The sequence below is a fragment of the Spinacia oleracea genome, chromosome 3 (assembly GCF_020520425.1).
Source record: "Spinacia oleracea cultivar Varoflay chromosome 3, BTI_SOV_V1, whole genome shotgun sequence".
Taxonomy (NCBI): Eukaryota; Viridiplantae; Streptophyta; class Magnoliopsida; order Caryophyllales; family Amaranthaceae; genus Spinacia; species Spinacia oleracea.
The window spans coordinates 47,312,881-47,335,697 of record NC_079489.1 but is presented as its reverse complement, the minus strand read 5'-3'; the positions used below and the strand labels follow the sequence as shown (position 1 = coordinate 47,335,697).

General features: G+C 34.8%; 2 protein-coding genes across 2 annotated transcripts; both read right to left on the bottom strand.

Annotated features, from left to right (window-relative positions):
* Positions 1 to 759: 759 nt before the first annotated feature.
* Positions 760 to 1,778, bottom strand: LOC110786174 (uncharacterized). Its single transcript, XM_021990706.2, has one exon. It carries the CDS (start codon positions 1,714 to 1,716, stop codon positions 991 to 993), a length of 726 nt encoding a protein of 241 aa, XP_021846398.2. The 5' UTR covers positions 1,717 to 1,778; the 3' UTR covers positions 760 to 990.
* Positions 1,779 to 6,445: 4,667 nt separating this feature from the next.
* LOC110786180 (uncharacterized) lies at positions 6,446 to 22,287 on the bottom strand. The gene is made up of 5 exons (XM_021990713.2): positions 21,107 to 22,287; positions 20,449 to 20,593; positions 15,514 to 15,673; positions 6,959 to 7,150; positions 6,446 to 6,875 (listed from the first exon to the last, which is right to left on the bottom strand). The coding sequence occupies exons 1-5, from the start codon at positions 21,669 to 21,671 to the stop codon at positions 6,870 to 6,872; spliced, it is 1,068 nt and encodes a 355-aa protein (XP_021846405.2). The 5' UTR covers positions 21,672 to 22,287; the 3' UTR covers positions 6,446 to 6,869.
* Positions 22,288 to 22,817: the final 530 nt, after the last annotated feature.

Sequence of the window (22,817 nt, the reverse complement as noted above, 5' to 3'; positions counted from 1 at the left end):
CCACTTGCTTTATTATTTAATTTCATTCAAATATTTTTCTTAATACCCGTGCCCGACCAAATGTATCTCTTAAGTAAATACGGAGGGAGTATAAAACAAGATGTAAAGAACATTATGAACGGATTAAGGCTCCTCCGGAAAATAATTTTCCCATTTCCGTTTGTTTGTTTGTTTTGTTAAAAGATGATAAAGGTCACAAGTTGCGAGAACATGTAGTTGTAGCAATCTTACGTGTCGAAGTTTTATTAATACATATAGGCGTCACGTATGTTATGCGTCATCAGCATATTTTTTTACTACCAATGCAATACTTTTACTATGAAAATGTGTAAATAGAAGAAGGAAACAAATTAGAATATTAATATTTTCCTATCTTTTTTGTAACATGTATAATAGGTTATATAAGTTAAATATTTTAGTTTCCAATTTAAATCATGATACATAAGCATGTCATGTCATCATTGTGACACGACTTAAATGTCGCATGTTGCGACCTTTATCATTTTCAAAAACAACTTTCTCAAAAGTGGAAAACAACTTTCTCTAAGGGAAACCAACTTTTCCTCTGAAGAGAGGAATGTCTCATTTTCCACTCTAATCCCTTACATCTTATTTTCCCTCCTCTCATTTTTTTTTCTCTCCTCTCATTTTTTTTCTTTTATTTTCTTTTTCTTTATAACTTTTCTTGTGAGGAAATAAACAAAGGAAAACTATTTTCCCTTAAAAGTTAATTTCCATGGAAAATCAACAAAAATAATTTTCCGTTGAAACAAATAGAGCCCAAGACGAAAAGTTTAAAGTTCATTTTGAAACGGATGTAGTATTTTTTTAATGTAATTTACATAAAAATACATATATTTACATCACAAATAGAGTTCATACATCTTTCTAAACTCAACTCAAATTGTTAAAAAAAAAAACTCTTAACAATATGAAAAACACCGCATAATGTACAACACCGTACATAATGTACAGCAGCCGATTCCGGTGTTAAGTTAATCCATCAGAAGTCTTAAAGGAGTTGGTTCCTTCACTTGTCATAATTAGTTTCTTATGACTTGGCCTTGGAATTGCGTAATCTTTCTTCTTAAAGGATAGTCTCAAGTTTGAACAAGGATTTGAATTGGTTTTTGTAATAATTGTAGGAATAAAATACCACCCAATTGAAGTGCACATAATTGCAAAAGATCTCCCAAATAATAATAAAAACAGCAAGATTAATAAAATAATAATGACTAATATTAACTTTGGATCTTTCCATTGATGAACCCTTAGTTTTTTGTGAACCTCATTTTCAGCCTTGACTTCCTGATTGACATTCATTGACTTTGAGGATTGCAACTTTCTTATGGATAGTGGTTTATGAATGTTTTGATAAAGTTGAGGTTGAGGTTGAGGTTTAGGTTGTTTAGGTTGTGGTGTATAATGAGGAGAAGATTTAGGCTTAGCCTTGACTACAATGGACTTGAAACCGTGATCACCTGAGTAAGCAAAACGAACAAGGGAAATCTCATCAGGATCAACTTGTGAATAGATTTGCTGTCTTTTCTCTTCAATTTTTAATAGAAGTGTTGAGAATTTGTCGAGTCCTCGGCTCGAGTACGGGTTTTTGGATCGTGATCTGCTTGGTGAAGAGTCTGCGCTTCGAGTTTGTCGTTCGTACGCATCTTCTTCACGTGGGAAATTATTACTACCACAAATGAAGTTTCTCACCATTTTTGGAGGACAATAGTTTTGAAGATTTTGGTTGTTTGTTTGACAAGGGCTAAAAGAGATTAGGCTTTTTGGTATTTAAATTTAAACAGGGAAATGAGTTTTGACTTTTCACTTTTAAATTCAAGTGCGGTGGAATAGGATTGAGAGGAATTAGTCAATTGACAAGAACTTTGAAATGGATTAACTCCAACAAATAGAAACTTCTATTCTATATAATATTATATTATATTCATAATGATAATTGATATATTCAGTGACGTTGTACAAACATTGACATAATTTAAATGTGCATGTGATTTGTTTTTGAGTTAACTCATTATTTCTCATCTTCACCAATTGTTAGAATATACTCTCTCCATCTCGGAATACTTGAAACGGTTTCACTTTTTGCACTATTCACATAATTTACTTTGACCCTTTTTTATTTTAAGTATATGAAAACAAATGTTGGTATATAATATATTGTTGGATTCATCTTAATATATATTTTCAAAATATTAATATTTTATAAGTGTTTATAATATGTAGTTAAAGATATTGGTTGTGAAAATTGTGCATTGGCAAGCGTGTCCAGTCAAAACGTTGCAAGGAGTATTGTTTACCAACGCTCGGTGCATGTGATGCGTGCATATATTTATAAACAAAATTATATTTTACATGTAACTAATGTTCTAATCCATCCGTCTATTTTTATTTTTTACGTTTTCCTTTTTGGATGTCCTAAAATGTTCTTTACATTTCCGTTTATATTATCACATAAATGCTTTAACATTCTATCAAAATTTATGTCCAATTATTATTTTAACCAATTAAATTCATTGGGTCATTTAATCTCTTGCACTTTTTCATTTTGACATAATTTTTCACATTTTTTCAATATCAGAATGTTGATAAAAGTGAAAATATTATAAATAAATGTAATTTGTCTTGTTTAAATAAAAAATATAGAGGAATCTCAATGCAAATTAATTAGTCGTTAAAACGCGTGCAAAATACCAAACATAAAGAGCAACAAAGAGACGGAGGGAGTAACATCTAATAAAATGTTTTTTTAACAATTTAAATATCATTTTTTTTCATTAAATGTCTTTGAGGTTTAGCGTAATGCATGCCCCAAATACCCACTAAAGTTTCCAAAATAAACTATCTACCCCTATTTTTTTTTTCTTTTCAGAAACTCATCAAATTTCCTTAACGACAACTTTGTGTAAGACTGCCTTAGCAAAAAGACGGTATTGATTACTTAACTAATTGGTTTCATTGCTTAACTAATTAGTTCCAACACTTAACTAATTAATTGGTTTTATTGGTTAACTAATTGGTTTATTGCTTAACTTATATGACACGACACCAAGACGGTCTTTTGTGTAAAACTGCCTTGCCGAAAATACCGCTTTGATCGCTTAACTAATTAGTTTCAATTCTTAACTATTGATTCCAGTGCTTAACTAATTAGTTCCAGCATTTAACCATTGATTTTATTGATTGATTAATTGGTTCCTTTACTTAAATGGTTCACATGCGATCTTGTATTAGGGATGGTTTGGAAGAACGATTAGATTGCTGACCACCCAACAACAAATTCTCTCATTACTTAAATTATTCAAAGGTTTTTATAAAATTTTAGTGTCACTCCCCTTGCCGCCTAAGTAAAAAAACTATTCATATGGAAATTGCTTTAGAAGTTACTCCGTAAATTGTGTGCTCGACTTGAGTTGTGACATTTGTGTTAAAGGCGATTTACAACATTTTATTCGACAATGCCCCTTAGAAATTATAATGAAGATATTTCAACTCAAGACTGGATTCTGTACTGCATTTGCCTTTTTATAAGTCGAAATGGAGGTTGCTCCTTTGGGAATTGGGATTGCATGCTTAGCGTTGCTTGATAGTTGATAGTGTTTGTTTCCATATTCACGCTCGTCGTACTCTACTGAGTTGGTGACCAATTTGCAGGGATGACAAATCGAACATCCAACAATTCTGGACGATGCAATCAATTCTTCAACAACAAAAAACAATTTTACACCTGGGTGTACCTCATGAACATTCATTGACCACCTAATAAACATAAAGAATCATTTCAATTATAAGTTGGCTTTTTATGTTGGTCAAACAGCCAAAAAAACTGTTTGGTAAAGTGGCTTTTTGGTTAGCTGAAAAGCCAGCTTATTCGCCAAAAATGAAAAGCTAGTCATACTAGCTTTTTTGTATGGCTTTTGGCTTTTCAATCTTCAAATTACTTTTCATTCCTTAATTTTTCACTAATTAACAATGAATAATGATATTAATAAGTCATTAGCAATAAACAAATTTATACAGACTAATCAATTATTAATTATACATTAGAACTATTAATTACTAACTCATATTTTTAATTACTACTAATTTATTAGAGTAGGATTAATTACTACTATTTAAGAACTAATTAATCAGTGATTATTTAAAATACAACTAATTAATTAATTAATTTTAATAGTAATTTTAATTAATATATTTTTTATGAATAAATTGTTTTTTACCACCTAAAAAAAAATCTAAATTATCTTTTTTACCACCCAAATAACTAAAACTTGTATTTTACCACCTAAAAAAATTAAAATTTATTTTTTACCACCTGAAAAATGGAAAAATAGAAGAAAATGTTATGTAGGGGCCATATATTCTATTCTTTCATGATTTCATATATTTAACTCTCTTATTTTCCTTTACTTTCTTATCTTCCATGAATTTTACATAATTTTTCACCATCATTAATTCACAAAATTGACAAATTCAATGGAAGTAAAGGGAGAAGGGTGAAAGAGTTTAAGAAAATCACACAAAGAGTGTAAAAAATTAAAGTGAAATTGAATTAGGTAGTCATACATAAAGGTTTCATCTATTTTTTTGTATTCAGGTGGTAAAAAAACAAGTCTTAATCATTTTTTAGGTGGTAAAATACAAGTTTTAATTTTTTAGGTGGTAAAAAATAATTTTTCGATTTTTGTAGGTGGTCAAAAACAATTTTTCCATTTTTTATTTACTAACTAAATTATTTAATAATTTATTAAATAATTAATATAGAGTATTCAATGATTAACCATGCATTAACAATGATTAATTAATAACTCATAATATTAATTAATACTATTTAATAAATATTTAAGTTAATATATAATTCTTTGAACTAGAAGTAAATAATAGTTATTTTTGTTATTCATTTATTTTATTACTAATTTTATTATTTATTAATTAGATTATGTAATAATTTATTAAATTGTTAATTTAAATACTAATTAACTCGGTTCATTAATTACTAAGAATGTAATAAATGGTTAATAAAACATAATAGTGTCCATAAGTATCATTTTACATAGTCACAGCCAACCGCCAACAAATGAGTTTACCAAACATCTTTATAAGTCAAACAGCCAACTGAAAAGCCACAGCCAACAGCCAGTCAAACCAGCCAAGTAAAACAGCCGACAGCTAACCGCCGACAGCCAATTGCCAAACAGCACCTATATTAATATTTCTCTCTTTTTTGTGGTCCCCACACTTACTCACATCATCTATTTACTATAATAAATAATTCACCTACTACCTCCACTTTCATCTTATTTTAATAATTTCAACTAACTCTCCTAAAATTACGTGCCGATCAAAGTGTATCTCTTTTTAAAATACGGAAGGAGTAATGGAATAGTGAAAAAACTAAACGTGTAGCAATGTTTTTGAAACGGCTGAAGTATTAGAGTAACTTTTAATAATTTTGGGATAACTTTGTTATCCTCCTTGCAATATTTATAGTACAAGGGTATAATTAATAGTTTGTGCTAGTTGAATATGTTTTCTTTTGATTCAGAAACGTGACACCCAGTTTCTAGAAAGTCTGATGGGAATAAAAAAAGTGGTTCAGTTGTGTATGTAACTAACAATCAACCTTAAACAGTAAATGAATCAAGTGAGTCATGTCACATGTGGGTAAATGTTGAAAACTTAAAATGGAATTGAGTCCTTCCAAGAAAGTCAAATTAGTATATTGGTGATTTAAAAGTACATAAAAAAAACGTCAACGAATTGACAGATTTTAAACCACTTAGTTATGACGATTCACACCATATTCCATGTTTTTAAGCTAGGTTGTCTTTTGTTTTTGTGAATGAAGTGAAACTCAAGCATAAACAGTTAAGACAAGAATGGCGAAATCTTGTCTGTGTGAAATGTGGTTTCCATCATGAAGCTGAAACTAGTAAAAAAAAAAATCCAGTGTTAGGCATCAGAAAGACAAGGTAAATCCCTTGGCAAATCGAGGAGTTGTTAGAGGTAGTGGCAAAGGTTGAGGAGAAGAAGCAAAGGATGATGAAGCGAACTGGGGCAGACAACGCTTTGATGGTTAGTTTCATGCATTCAGATGACAATAATAAACTGAAGCCAATTATTATCAGAGCAAAGAGTGATACTCCAATTGGACACAAGAGTAATTTAGTGGAGCTTTCACCTGTAGTAAAAACACAAGAGGAAAACTGCCTAGTAGAGAATGTCAAACTAGGGAGGTTCAACTGTTCAAGTTCCACCACATATTTCACGACTACTTAGTTCTTACCGTCATCTCGCCCTCGCTTTTACTCATATTTCTGGAAATATTATGGCAATTGAATGGAGCTACGACACTGGACCCTAAAAATTTCCTGGTAGTTTCAACCCCAGCATCTTGCAGAATAAATTGTGGCATAACATACTCACATGAGAGAATCAAGCGTGTTAATATGAAAATATTTAAATCTAAAAATGCTTCAGATATAAATATGTGATCAAGGGGGAGCTAAAATCTCAACATTTGGTTAGGAAAATTGTCTGAATACATAGCAAAGGAAATGCTGGAAATAGTTAACTTTCAGGATTCTACAGTCAGTCCGAATATCGATGCCAAGAATCAGCACATACATATAATCCACGAATAAGTATGATCCGGACATGAATAAGTTATGCACATTCGATATCAGTGAGATGTTTAACTTTCAGCAGAAAACACTCATCATAACAGATGAATTTAGAAGATTATCTCAGCTAACTGAGGGTTACTGGAGCAAATATGGCCCCAGTTAAGCCTGTCCAGTCTCCCACCTGCTCAACCTTCAATCTAAACAAGCTACTTACCCAAGTGATCCTTATTCCTGCAATCAAGCAAAACCTTTCAATACAGATTAAAAAAAAACATACAGTAAGTGTAGACCACCAATTCATTAAAATACTTCACCTTGAATCTTTTTGAACGTACATCCTCGGGACTGTAGCGAGAAATGTAGGATGACCGTCCTTCATTTCTGTACTGCCAAGCCCCAATTTCCGGGATTCGGCTATTCCTTTTCTGTGTGTTGCTCTTTGCGTTTTGGAAAAACCCGTCCTTATCCCAAGTTACATCATAGTCAGCCTTCATGCGTGATCCTTCCTGCCCATAGAAGTCCAGGTATCACATTAGAAATAAAGGATCAGATATTAACAATTAGCAATTCAACTGTCAGACTCTGTTTTTGAACTTGTTAAATTAGTTTCAACAAGTCTTTCTGGTAAAATAGAATTTAGTTCACCAATTTCACATTTTCCAATATATTAATGAAATATATTTTTTCAATTACTCATAATCTATAATTTCTAATTATAATTGCTGGGTAACCGTTGAAATAAAGATTAGACCGTCTACTCTCACTCCATATTATCCTATTCCCACTCTATTTTTTAGTTGAATAAAGCAATTACATTTCAACTACTAACCTCCATGTCTGTATGTTATTAACATTTCTTAAGTGTAACAATAAGCAACCCACGAATCAGATAGAGTTTTCTCTAAACTTGATAGTGTGGTAGCTATTGACAAATGTATTGATTCTTTTGACAATGCAGAGTTTTGCTACTTAAACAAGGGGTATGTTGAAATCATTGTCCACATATGCTGGGTGGTAAGAAACCATTTAGGTATTTCAACATGTGGAAGTTGAGCCCTCGATATGAAGATACTGTGAGCAAGAACTGAAATGTCTTAGTTAATGGCATGCACATGTCCTGTGTTGTCCAGAAATTTAAGAGGCTGAAGCAAGATTTCAAAGTTCTCAATACAGACGGTTTCAAGATGTTCAGATTGCTGCTTACAAAGCACAAAGGTAATTAGAGGAATGTCAGCATGACTTGCACAAGGACCATTCTAACCATGATATTGTAAACAAAGAGGTAGTTGGTAGCGAAGAATTTAGAAAAGCTAATCACTTTTACAATTCTTTCTGCAACAAAAGTCTTAAGGTTTCCTAGATTAGCAATGGTGATGACAATACCAAACTATTCCACACCTCTATGAAGCAGAGGCTGATACATCATAAAGTCTTTGCAATCTGAAAGGAAAATGGAGATTGGGTTCTTCTCCTATTGAGGTGTCTGGTGTGTTTTTTATTTCTATATTTCCTTGTTGGGTGCAAAGATGCAGACCAGAAGAAAGGTGATGCAAGGAATTGTTGACATTGCTCATGTTGTTAACGGAGCTATGTATCAGATCTTACAACATCCTTTTAGTGCAAAAAAATTAAAGGATGTTATCTTCTCAATTCCAGGGGATAAAAGCCCTTTGGAAGTCAGTTTTACAAGGATTCTTGGGCACTGTTGGGGAAGATGTTACAAAGGCTGTGTTTGATTTCTTCCGTAGCAAGAAGCTTCTACGGGAAGTAAAAAATATTAGTATTACTCTTATCCTTAAGGGCATGTTTGGATTGAGGGTAATGCGTTAAGGGGTAATAAAAGTCATAGCAAGAAAAAGTAAGGTTATTGGAGGTGATGATAAGGGGTGAACGGGTGATAAATAAAATAAGCTAGTGTTGGTAAGATAAAAAAAAAGGGTTAATAGTTAGATACCCACCATCCCCCTAGGGTAATTATTACCCTCATTTGGGGGGTAATAGCTTCTCCCTTCCCCCCTATTCCTTACGATACCGCCACTTATCATAACACCGCCACATCATCCTCTTTGCAACCACCTCCACTTGTCTTAGTTTTCCTTTTATTAAGGTGGTTTGACTTTTATTACCCCCAATCTAGGTAATGCCTAAGGGTAAATGTCCTGACATTGCTTGCAACTTCAGACCAATATCTTGCTACAATGTTTTGTAATAATGTATTTAAAATATGATGTGCTTAGATATGTCCTTCCTGATATCATTGCTGAGAAGTGAGAACCAAGGTGCTTTTGTGCATAATAGATTTATTGCTCACAATATAATGGTGTCATGTTCGTATTAGGCATTATGGAAGGAAAAGCAATGTCCCTAGTTGTTTAACGAAAATAAACCTGAACTCCTGAAGAAAGCCTATAATACCGTACATTGGGACTTCCTTTGGGAAATGCTAGTGGCTTGAAATTTCCCCCTGACTTCATTGAACTAACCATGGTTTGTGTGACTTCACCTAGATACTCTCTCTTGGTTAAATGGCTCTCTCCATGGGTTTTATGAAGCTAAAAAAGGTCTGAGAGACGGGGGATTCATTATCATCTCTTTTGTTTGTGCTTTGTGTATAATGCATGTCTAGAATTCTTTGTGTTGAATCCATCCGAGATCCAAGGCAATGAAGTTGACTCATATTTGTTTTGCGGACGATGTCATCTTGTGTTGTAGAGTAGAAGTTAAGTCTACAAGGCTGTTTACGCACGGGTTTAAGCTTTTTACTAACAGCTCTGGTCTTCAGGTTAGCATCCAGAAGTCACAAGTATTTTTTTAGAGGTGTAGAGGAGGATACCGCGGACATATTATGGAAATTACTGGTTTTTTATAGGCAAGTTTCCTTTTAGATATTTGAGGCTTCCTATTTGCTCAACAAGAATTTCTGCCAGAGATTGTGAGCAAATAACTTAAAAAATGACAGCAAGATTTAGAGTTTGGGTTCAAGGAATGTTTCTTTTTCTGGTAGACTTTTGCTTATTTATTCAGTCTTAATGAGTATACATGTTTATTGATTTCAAATAGTTGTTATCCCAAAGATTTCTCAAGAGCATCCACGCTATGTGTAGAGCCTACTTGTGGCATGGTAATTCTTGAAGTACTGCACCAAGTAAGGTGGTTGCGCATGCCTAAAAAGGCTGGGGTTTAGGAGTTGGGGATACTATACTCCGGAACACTGCAGCTCTAGGAAAACATGTTTGGGCTATTAGCTCAAAGCGTGATAAACTACAGGTAAAATGGGTTCACTCCGCGTACGTGAAAGATCAAAATTGGTGGTCATACACTCATACCAGCCACCTAAAGATAGCTGCTTGTATTGGAATAAGAATTGTGGGGTTAGAAATAGAATCAAGGATGTTAAGAGACCTGATCAAATGGGTCTGGCAGCAGCTTCTCTATCAAGAAATGCTATGAAATCCTGTGTCAACAAGCTCTATGTTGCAACTTGCAATTGGGCTCAACTAGGTGTGGCAGTGAATGGCTTTACCTAAACATAAATTTATTGTATAGGTAGCTATTTAGCAAAGGCCCACAAAGGATAGGTTGAACAAAAATGGAATATGTCAGGATGACGTTTGCCTCATTTGTGGTTCTACTTAAAAAAACCACAAGCATGTTCTGTTTGAATGATATATAGCAGGACATGTATGCAGTAAGTTCTGACGTGGTTGCGTATCCAGAATCAGTTCAACAATATTGAAGGGGTGTCATGCTCACTACGATCCAAGCAGCAATTTATCACATATGGCATCCTAGGAATGACGCCTTATGGAATCACAAGTTTGATGGATGAGAAAACCAGTGTTAGGGATAGAGCAGACATACTTGTAAAGAATATTAAAGTCGATGTAAAGAACAGAATACATAGTTTGATGGATGAGAAAACCAGTGCTAGGGATAGAGAATGGTTTGGGTCCATATATTGAAAATAGATTCTTGGTTGTATAGGCTTTGTTGCCCGTGTAGTTTGTGTTCTTGCTGTTGGCTTTTGGCCCTTCCTTCTGGTATGGAAGCACAGTTTTGAACTAGGTTGTAAAATTGTTTCGGCTTTGGATATATCAACTATACTTACCAAAAGAAAAGCATTTACTATTTGCACAAACAGTAAAACAAAGGAGAGGTAGTGTTGGTGAGGTGGAAGGATATAAGAAAAAAGATGGATAAAGTAAGAGAGAGGGTGTAAAAACGTGGATAAATTAACAGAGGAAATGAAAAGGTGTAATTTTTGAAGGAGGGCTAAAATAGTAGAGTGGTATGCCAAAAATAGAATAAAGCAAACTTGTCAACAAATTTAGAAGCGGAACTTTGTCAACAAATTTCGGAAATGGAGGTAGTATAAATTAATGGAGTAGACACAGACAGAACAGTTATGGTTAAACTAAAATACGCTTTGAAGAACTACCTATAAAAACAGGTGGCACGAAACTACCATTTATATTTTGTTATTTTTTTTTTGCAAAACAGTCATGTTGAAGGAATTCAGTCATTTGACTTTTCCCCACTGTTGACCATAACAATAGACCTTTTCCCTGGGCCTTATTCAGTTGATTTAACTTTTGGGTAAGATGTTTAATTGGAATTAAGGCTAGTGAAAAAACATAACTGAAGAATATGTGAAGTTGTGCCTTCATGTTAAAGCCTGTTATAGGAGGTGTTGCATATCCAAATCATTTACAATTACAGTTTCATCACAATAATTATCCACATCTGGCCTCGAACGTGTTTTGTCGTCTGTCGTCGTAAAAGAAGCAGTTTTTCTGTTTTTGTATGACACAATTGATTGAAGTGGTATAATTGGATACGTCGCTCCAATATTGTTGGCTTTGTTGCCATACTATGTTGGCCCCCTCTGGGATGGGATGCATGACATGCATATTGTAAAATTTTGTTACTCTGTATAATTTACTTTGTGTTTAAGACTTCAGAATACTGGATATGATTATATTAAGATGTTTTAAACTACCCTTTCAATAAAATTAGCCTACTGTGAAAGAGAGCCATTTAGGTTGCAGATGTAAAGATTACCACCCTTTCTCGAGGTCTGACCAAAAGGTGAATTAAACATGGATGTTAGAAGAAAAACATATTTATTTCCACTCTAACTCCCTCACAAATTAAAAATAGATAACATTGAGGATTACTCATGCCAAATTGCAGAGATGACTGGGCTTGGAAGGACAGGAATGAGGAGATAGAAAAGAAAACAAGGAAAAAATGGAGGGAAAACGGAGGAAGAGAGAAGAGAAAAGGGGAAACAATGAAGTCACGTGGCTTAGACATGACAGTCAATGGCGGAGAAAGTCAAATTATGGGATTCACAACAAAAGATCGTAAAAGGTTGTTTCGTGCTTTCATGTCACCTTTACAAGGTAGTTTGTTTGCAAAAGTACAAATTTCCAACTTTTAAAAAGGAATTTTTAATCTAAAACTATACCCAAGTAGGGGTACTATTCTAAAAACCACCTTAAGTCCCTATTACTTAACCAAAGACACGCTTTCCCCAACTTACCCCTTTTAGTATCTCTCCTCCATTCCCCTTACCCAGCCCCCACCACAACCCCTTCCCCTTCCTAGCTATATCACCATCAGCACATTTCACCTCCTTCGCAATACCTACCTGCCCCACACCAACCTCCGCAATACCTATACACCCAACCTCTACTACCATTACAAAACCCTTTCTTTCTTTTTCCAACTTAAAATTTAATTTCCTATATTGATGTCAATATATTGAAAAATCTGGCCAGACAATTTAAGTTAAAGATGCAATAAGAGAAGTTTGGTTTTTTACTAAGAGAAGTTTGGTTTTTTACTATATCTAGGGGGCGTTCTGTTCACCTTAAAATAATAAGTTTCAGGTCCAATAAGTTCAGATAAATTCCAATAAGTTTCAATATTAATAATAATTGTTATTATTATTATTATTTATTATTATTATCATTATTATTATTATTATCCTATTAACATTATTAATGTTATCATTATTATTTATTATTATTATTATTATTATTTGTTATTATAATTTTTAGGAAAAATTACTTTAAATAATCCAACCTTTGCAACCCATTAACTTTTATTGCACCTAACCAGTCACCAACCCAATATGTACACGTATCATTCAACTATTCGTCATAATTTATTTATTTTTTCAAAATATAATTTTCAATTTTCTTTTCTTTTTCTAGTAGTTTTTTCGTTTCCTTCTTTCCCCGTCAACAACTCCAACACCACCGCCATCGATGACAACAACTCCAACACCACCGTCGTCCCTTTCTTTCTCCTCCCCCTTCAACACACCCCACAACACCTCCTAGCTCCACTACGACCATCTTCAGTCACCACCTACACCAAGAACACCACAAGCCCCAAATTTTTTTGTTTAGATGTAAAACCTTTGATTTCATAAAAGCTAAATTGTGAATAAGTTTAATTTGTTTGATATTAAACACCAGTTACTGTAATTCATGCCGAAATTTCAAAATAGTTGTCTGAATAATTTCCAAATTCACTCAAAAAGTCCAAAATTTCTGATTTGGATACGACATTCCAACGAGTCTGGGTGACTAGGCTTGCTTGCTGATAGCGACGAGTTTGATAGGTATGAATGCGATGCATGTGGTAGTTTGGGTGTGAGGAGTTGCGGTTTTCTCTCTCCGCCTTCTCCTGCTTGTTGCGGTGGCAGAGGCCAGAGACGATGTTCTTGGTCGTTTTTTATGGGAGATTAGTTGGAGTTGGAGTTGGAGTTGGGGTGTCCATTAATGGAGCTAATTAGGGTGTTGATGATGGTTGCATATGAAGATGAAGACGGTGGAGAGAGGTCGGGTTTCGAGGGTGGCTTGGTGTTTCAGGGAGGCGCGCATAGGATTTCTTGGGCGATTTTCTAGTGGGCTGACATTATGGAAGTAGCAGGGAGGGGAGAAGAGGAGATATCAGAAAGAGGCTATGGAGGTAGAGGAGTTAGAAGGAAGGAGGTGAACTGGTGAAGGGGGAAAAAAACTTAAAGAGAGTTGACCTTCTTTCCCGGTTTTCGATCATTTGGGTCTAATAAAAGTTAACGGGGTATGAAGGTTGGATTATTAGACAATAATTCACAGGTTGGATTATTTTATTAACAGAAAATCGTCGAAAGGTTGGATTATTTAAAGTACTTTTTCCTAATTTTTATTATAATTTTTTTATTATAATTTATTATTATTATTATTATTATTATTATTTTATTATTTTTTATTTTTATTTTATTTTATTATTATTATAATTATTATTAACAAAAATAAATTACAATAAGGTTTGATCAGTTTCCCTTAAAAAAAAAAGTTTGATCAGTTCCAATAAGTTTAGGTCAGATTAGTTGAATAGACACCCCTAAACCACAAGATAAAAGAGAATCCAGGACTCCATTTCTTGCCTACAAGTCTACAACCTTAACAGATGTATTTGATGCCCATTATTGTAACAATTGCACTGAAATCATATGAATCTCGGTTCCCCTAGTCGTCTTTGTAGATATGTTTTATGGGGATTGGGTACAAGGTTGTTTTTTCACAGAGTGGTTGTGGGATATTAGTATTATCGGGTAGAGAAGTCTACTAAGTGATCTGTCCAAGATATGGAGAGCTGTTGAAATGTGATGGTAATATGGTGAATAGTTCATAGAGAATTATGTGATGGAGGTTGGAAGCACACGGGTGGATATTGGTATGGGGTGGGGTGGGATTGTTATGGTGTATGGTGGGAGGGGACTTGGGAGGGTTGTGCTAGTGGTCGTAAAAAGAGAAGTGATTCAAAGATACTTTTGTCTTCCTTAAATATGTTTAGTATCATAAACATTAAACAAAGATGTGCAAATAATTGAGTTGCTTGGTTAGTACTCCGTCTGTATTTAAATAGGAGATACACTTACCATTTCTGGTCGTATTTAAATAGTAGATACACTTGCCATTCTTATTAACTTTTCAACCCCACCATCTAATTAAATAATACTCCAACCCCACTACCACATTAAACAATTAATTTCATAAACCTCCCACCCCATACCCTTCCAAAATCTAATGGTCCCACTTATTTTACTTGATTAAAATATTTACCCCAACCCCACTTGTTTTATTATTTTATTTCATTCAACTATTCTTCCTTAATACTCGTGCCCGACCAAGTGTTCTCCTATTTAAATACGGAGGGAGTAAAAAAAACAGGGAACAAACACATTCCCGAAAATTTACGAAGTTAACCAGAGGAGATTTCCTACGTTGCTTATGGTGCGGTGCGCTACTGAATAAAAGGTACTTTCTGCTCTCCAGCTCTCCTGTCCTCCCTAGTGAAAGAACTCTATAGCCCAATCAATCGCATTAGAATGTTACCACGACTTAAGAAGCTTTGTCATAGCACAAGACTTATACCTGTCTCGGAATAGATAAACTTAACTAAGATCAACAAACTTAGAAAAGGTATGCCTACTCACCCACGCAAACAAAAATGTAACTCGTACAGTAAATATATGAAGTCATTAGGCGTCATTTTCGCTGCAAATTCTTCTGATTTCGAAAGCACCTAATAAAACCTAAGAACCCCTTGCACACCGAGGGGGTTATGAGGAAGATGATCATGGATCTCCTACTTCTTAAGGAATTGAAGAGCTCTATGGTGCTTTCAAGTTTTAGCTGCAAAAACTCTTTTATTATAACTAAAGACTATTGATAAATATTTGTCCCAATAAGAAATTGTTCAGTCATCAACATTACTTCAGCCTAAACAACAATCAAAATACCATCTATTTCAGGTATGATCTGAGGTTAAAAAGTAAGAGACAGGTTGGAAGAAAAGCCTAAGGTTTTACCTTTTGCAATGAACGACTGCACAAGACCTTCAATGCATTGTGAAATGCCTTGTGTTGCTCAAATTGAACGATGACTTTACACTGTAGACCTGAGATTAGGTCTTCATCATCTGCGTCGGTATCCTTACCTAGATCATCGTCCTCAGCGACATTAAGATTCCTATTATCGATGAGTTTGAAGATCAAAAAATATTATACAACTATGCAATTATGTATTTCAGTGTCGCAAGACTTCCCAGAACTAACAAGCACAGAAGCACATTATGATCATTGAACACTATGATCAAAGAAGTTTACCAATACAAATTCAACAAATAAGACTAAATGTAATCACTGGATGCACAATGAGCTTCAGTAGGCTGTGGATCTTACCTACTGGAAAAGGAATAGGTGACATAGGCACATAGCCCAGGTTATACTTTTCCATAAGCTAAGTTGCTTAACTTGTAGATTAACTGATCACACAGATGACATATCATTGAGCCTAAACTAAGTCAGCTGAGCTTAGTTATGTCAATAATGATCAAGGGTGAAAAGAATTTTAACCAAAGTATAACTCACTTACTGGTCTCTAACGCAACTCAGTAAGCTAAGTACATGGGTATTACCACCTAAGTACCTAAGTGAGCTAAGAACTTATTTGTGCTCAACTCCTAGAAGTTGAGTGTCCAAGAGAGCTAGGGCGATAGGGCCACGTTCACGTTGTATTGTATTTTTTGGCAAGGTGTAACCGATAGATAAGACTTGGACCGATCATAATTAGCCCACAGATTGATTAAGCTTACGCCAAAATAGAGCCAGCTCAATTTTGACCTTTTGTTTATGAGCTAATATGTATTACTTGAGTAAACCAAGAGCATAATTGCCAAAGCTACAAGAGGGAGGCTCGCACAAAAAGGGGAAGTAGGCACCTTTCAAAGGTAGCTTCATGCATGTGAAGCAACAGCAGCCAACCGGATACTATCAACCATAGAAGAAAAAAAAAGCGGATCCGGTCGCATTCGCGGTAACTGTTGCGTTCGCGGTAACAATCACGTTATCGCGGAAACTGCTTATAACGGAAGAATAGAACGGATCGCGGCTGATGCATTGTGAATATTTTTTAAAAAAAACACATTAAAATGTCTAAGCCTTATTATTACATTTTTTGTCTAAAAAGTATTATATCAACGCAATATAACCAAATTCATCCTAATATGAGTGAGTATTTATATTTTGTGTATCATGTTTCATAAACTACATAAGTAATTACAAAAATAATTTTGGTCAATTTATCTAAAAGAGCGGTGTAACGGAGAAAAACGCGGCGAGTCACCGTTACGTAACGGACAACGCGGGGAGAAAGACGTGATTTTTGTCAAACCGTAACGTATCGGGTTTTCGTGGAACGGGAAATCCAAAATAGGTAACAGAACGGCCGTTACGTCAAGTTTTAATTCCATGTTACCAACATAACCCTTGGGCCTTGGGTTATTTTCTTTTTGTTTTTAGTGGCTAGAATTTAGGGTGTTCCATCATTAGAAGTATGTCTTTCTGTAAATCAGAAGGAAATAGGCGATGTCTTATGACTTTAGTGAATGAAGACTAAGCAGAGTCCATGCCTCCTTTATGACAAGAGAGACAAACTTGGTGTCAAATAAGATTCTAGCCTCCATTTGAGGCTCTTGTTGCGGTCGTTATAAGGCATATGATTCTTGGTAATAAGCCTTACCATCAAAATACGTGAAGAAAGATAATTACGAGACCCAGCACCATGATTACAGCAACAAATCATGGCTATGCTCCAAGTCAATTCGGACTCATTATCTACATGAATTTAAGGTCCAAATCTTTCACGCAGGTTTTTTATGAGTGACGTAAATAGGGTATTATTTTGATCCTTTTTCTTTTTGTTTTCGTTTTGTTTTTCACCGTTTACACTTGTTTTAGTTCCCTTTGTTCTTTCCTTGTTTATTGACTCCATTACTCGCATTTACCGTCCTTTTTCCTTCTTTTTCCTTATTTTGGCATGCTTTTGCTTTTCACGGGTGTGTTAAGGTGTAGAAAATAGGTAAAATGGATGAGAAATCCAACAGAAGTCAACATCATCCCAAGGAAGAGTCGGAGCGAAGAAGAAGTGATGAAGCCAAACAACTAAGGGAAGTCAAGAGGTTCGGCCGAACCCCATAAGAAGTCCGGCCGAACCAGAACAGAGTCCGTGAAACAAAGGAATGCAGAGGTTCGGTCGAACCTTGAGGACGTTCGGTCGAACCTTGAGGACGTTCGGCCGAACTTAGCCATGGTCCGGTCGAACTCCATCAAGTTTGGCCGAACTTTGATTTTGGAAGTAGCCACTGACTTTCTGAAGACCTGATGTGTTCGGTCAAACTACCCCCTTGTTCGACCGAACCTACCCTCTAGTTTGACCGAACCTCCCAGAAGGTGCGACCATGTTCGGCCGAACCTGCTGTCAATGTTGGCTTCTTTTTCGAGACTATTTATAGCTTTTTAGGGCATTTTAGTTTTACCTTAGTTTTGAACGAAAATAATCAGATTTTATTTAGAAAGAGAAAGAAGAAAAACCTTCATTTATTGCTCATTTGTGCTTGGAATTGAAGCTTCATTGTAAAATTTCTCAAACTCTTAATCTCAATTATTGTCATTAATTTCTAGTTTTGTTATGTTCATTCTATTTGTTTTCTCATTAATCAAAAAGCCTAAAAATAGGCACGTTTAATCTTCATCTTCTATTTTGCTTGTTTATTTTGATTTCCATAATCTCCTATTATTAAATCTATTGATTCTCTCAAGCTCTAGTGATATTGATTATATCATTGGTGCTAATTTTGTCTATAGGTTTGACTGCTATGATGAAGTTAGTCTAAACTATTTAGTTAGAGATTTTTCTTTTGATTCCTTTGGAATGAACTCTCCTATTGAATACCTTGTGATGAGATTTGTTGTTGTTAATACCATGAGTGAATAGTTTTTCATCTAGGGGTTTGGGTGTAGTCAAGGATATTCATGTTTGGAGGTTTAAGGTAGAAATTTGTTAGTCTTTGCAATTAAAAGTATAAGTTGGGGGACTTATTCGTTGTTTGATTGGTTTGACGTACCCGCGTTTGGTCAATGGAATGCAATACATTTACTTGGCATTGTATAATTCCGGTTTGAGCATTTTTCATTGCCTCTCCGATCTTGAGTCATTGCGGAAGCATGATTCACCTTTGTTGAGAAATACTCGGAGACATGAGACTTTGGGAGTTAATAGCCAATCTTCCCTTTCCATTTTTCCTTGCAGTTCTGTAATTCCTTTTTGCCTCCTAATTTATTATCCCTTGGTGAACCCCAATCCCCTAGTGTCTTTAATCCTTGTTTTCTCTTTCAATCGATTAGTTCTTTTTAGTGTCTCTTCCTAAAACAAAAACACGTTTTCGAACTAGCTTATGCCAAAACGCTAATAGTTACGAAACCCGCAACTCCTATGGATTCGACCTATACTAGCTAATATTCGTATTCGTTGGTTTAGAATATTGGTAGGAGAATATTAGTTCAAGACAAGTATATAGTTCTCTTATTAGTTCTTGGTTTCCGATGATCCAAATCCTCTTTTGCAACTCAGTAGATCTCCAGACTCCCGCAAAACCGATGACTATTAAGGTGGTTGACAGATATCCATTAGAAGTAGACATGATAAATGATGGTGATGGTGATAAGGAGTCCCAAGATAATCTTATTTTTCTACTATCAGTCAGAGTCTTGTTTTAGGTTCCATCATACTCCCTCCGTATTTAATTAAAAGATACAGTTTGTCCGGCTCGTAGTTTTAGGAGGATGAGTTGAATTTATTAAAATAAGATGAAAGTGAGGTATTGAGTTATTATTTATTGTAAGAAATTAATAGTGGGTGAACTATTTATTGTAGTAAAAAGAGAATGTGAGTAAGTGTGGGAACGGGAAGAGAGAGAGAAAGATTAATATAATTGGAAGTAGGAACCATGACATTCCAAAAATAGAAAATGTATCTTTTAATTAAATACGGCCAATTATGGGAAGTGTATCTTTTAATTAACTATGTAGGGTGTAGTCCCTGAAAAGGATGTGAAGTTGTGAATGGAATGACCCTAATCAAACTCCTCCCAAAAAGCACCAAATCAAGCTTCCAGATAAAAAGGATGGGCCTTGATTCATTCCTTAAATGGGATATGGAAGAACTTGTATAAGGAAGGTAACTTTGAGGAAACACATTGAGAAACAAGGCGGTGAACGTAGCATTCGCAGTAAACTGTCAGCAAAATTGTTGCCACAAAAAAGTAAATTTACTGTTTTTCACATTTAGTTAAGATGGGGCAATATGGGGAGACTTTAGTTGCACAAGCACTAAGACAGTTTATAAGCTGTAAGCGTTACCCAACTCTAAAAGTATATCAGATTACAACATTATATCAAGATTAAATGAAATGACTGGCCATCTTAGTCACTTGACATGCTTCCTCTGTTTTTTTACTTGACCTGTTTCTTTTATCACAATTGCCAATGTATAATTTCAACTATTAATACTTCGTATATTTGATAATCAATAAGTTAAAATTATTAAATGTTGATATTTTAAATAGTATTTATTTAGACGAATCTAACAACATCTCACATGACTATTCCTTATGTATAAATGCGGTCTAAGGAGAGTGAATGAATAGTGCAAAAGTCAAGCTTAGTCGAGTAAAAAGAACGAAGAAAATAGTCGATAAGCAAAGTATACAATTCAAATGGTTTCTTTCAATGTTTAATCAAACAAAATTACCAAGGAATTTACACTAAATCTGAAGCAATTATGAGCGACAATAACTCCAGTAATTAATTTGAGCAGCAAATAAATAATGAGTTCTCCAAGTCAACTCATGACTGATCAGACAAACAAGGGAATAGTAAAACATCAGAATAAAGTAAACTTAATACCTTATCTTTCCAAAGGTGGAAAAAATGGTGTGAGTAACCAGCATAGATGGTTTAGACGAGACACGTGGCTCTGCAAACCATCGTGATGGCAAACCTCGTAGTATAATTGTATCTGGCTCTTTCTTTCCACTCCTTGAATAACTCCCTGTCATCCATTTCTTACAATTATCAACAATTGATACTTCTAAAACAAGTTTGCAAACATGAAAAAATAGCGATTTCACTGTGCCAAAAATAGGAAATGCAGTTTCATTAACCAATCCTACTGCTTTATGCCAATTATATATTGAACATTTTTGTTCAGTGGGCTGCTATTTCCCTCCATAGAATCATAAACTCCTAACGAGCTGCGACAACCAGCAAAACTATTCCCCAACAAATAACCAAGTATACACTTTTAGATAAGGAACTGTAGTCCCTTAAAACATAAGTACATCACAAGAAAACCATACTCAAGAAAGGAACTTGCTTCCATCAGTATATTATAATCCTTTATTTCGACCTTTCAAAAAAATATATCCTTCATGTCGAAAAGGGAGTAAAACTGGTAAAATTGACAATTCACACAGAAATTTAACCTTGAGCATCAAAAGCACTAAAATTAAACAATTAAAAAAAATAAACAAAAAAATGGAAAAGAGAGATCATAACAATAAACCTGGGCCAAATGCATAGAACTCCTGCCACTCCTTCTTCATCGTCTGAAAATCATCCGAAACTGACAAATTAACACTAACCTTAAATTTAACCCCTTCCAAATTGACCTCCATACCATCCATCTTCTCCACCATAAGCTTCCGCCATTCCAGAAACTTCTTCTCTAATATATCCTCCAACCCGTCGTTGCCTCTATCGTAACCCTTGATTTTCTCGGCGGCGGAGACGATGAACCCTAAATCACGAATGAAAAGGGAAGCAACAGCAACTGGGTCTTCACGTTTACGCTTCTTGAGGTCCTTGAAGCGGCGGACAAGGAGGTCCTCCTCGGGGACGGTAATGGGGAGATAGAAGGAGGTTTTGAAGAATGCGACGAGAGAGCGCTTGAGCTTCCATTCGTCTAAGGGAGTGACAGTGGCGTCGGCGCGGTGGATTGTAAGGCGGAGTTTGATTCGAGGAGAGAGAGTAAGGCCGTTTGTGATTTCGAATGGGTGTGTTGGTGGGATGGAGTCTAGTGGTTTGGAACTGCTCATGTCTACTTCGGCGTTTTCAGTCCGCGTTTTCATAGTGTTTTCTTCGGGAGTTTGGGAGATGGACCATTGGACAGAGTTGCAAAACTGTTTTTTTTCTTTGGTGCAAACAGAGAGTACAATCGTACTATTTAGGGTCTGTTCTTGACTAATGACTATGGTTGTTTCTCCCTTTTTCGTTTTTTTCCTTAAAAATAAAATAAAATCTCTCCGGATAAAACGTTTGAAAAAACAACTTTTGTTCAGTTTCTTTAATAAATAAACGGAAAACTGGTTTCGTTATTTTGATTTTTCGAAGAAAGTGTTGTATGCTTTTATAACATGTCTCGCTCACTCTCTCTCCTCTATCGTTCCTCCCTTATCGTTGCTTCAATCCTTTTTCCTTGCTCCATAAGTTCTCTCTCTTCATAGTTTTTCATGGCTACTAATTTCATTGAAATATTATTCTTTCCTAAACTTGTAAATCTCCATAACTTTCTCTCTCTTATTTAAAATCTTCATTTACCCAAACCAAATACTTTCATCTTAAAAATTAATCAGGCCATTTTCAGAGAAGGGGTTGAGAAAAATCTGGGTTATGTTTAAATTCGAAAAAAAATGAAGAAATTCGACAACACTTGATAAAGGTATATAAAAATCGAAGAAAAATTGAGAAGTTTTGTTGTGTTTGATGTTTCTAATGTCGGAAAATTAAGGTAGAAACATTGGATAGAAAAAACCAGATCTAGAAATTGATTTGATGTTGGTGGATTCTTATACGAAGTACTTTACAATACAAGATTAATTTGTTGAGCTGCAGAGTTGGTAATATCTTATACTCCGTATTTAGACTCACCGTCTCATCCATTGGTTTGCTAGAAGTAGAGGAGAATTAAACTAGTGTGGTCGATGGGATGAAATATGTACCAAATTAATCGAAAATAGTATAGATAATATTACAATTAATTACATGAACAACTAAGAACATATGTAGTATAATAATCAGATAATACAATCTAGCTTCACTTCATTGTGTAATTGTTGATTGGGTTTCTCCAGTAGCAGGAAACAGGGGCAATAGGTGTAAAAGGAAGCTAAGGAAATTATCTACTCCTAATTATCTGGCAAGAATATGGTTTGTTGGTGCAAATTCTATTAAAAAATTAAAAGTATAGTTAGTTTTGTTTTAGTTTTGAGAAAATT

Excerpts from the sequence above, each read along its gene's own strand:
- LOC110786174 (XM_021990706.2), bottom strand. The coding sequence starts at position 1,716 with ATGGTGAGAAACTTCATTTGTGGTAGTAATAATTTCCCACGTGAAGAA.
- LOC110786180 (XM_021990713.2), bottom strand. The coding sequence starts at position 21,671 with ATGAAAACGCGGACTGAAAACGCCGAAGTAGACATGAGCAGTTCCAAA. Across the intron at positions 15,674-20,448 it reads TCCACCTTTGGAAAGATAAG|GAATCTTAATGTCGCTGAGG; the intron begins GTATTAAGTTTA and ends CATCGATAATAG. Across the intron at positions 7,151-15,513 it reads GCAGTCGTTCATTGCAAAAG|GAAGGATCACGCATGAAGGC; the intron begins GTAAAACCTTAG and ends TTCTATGGGCAG.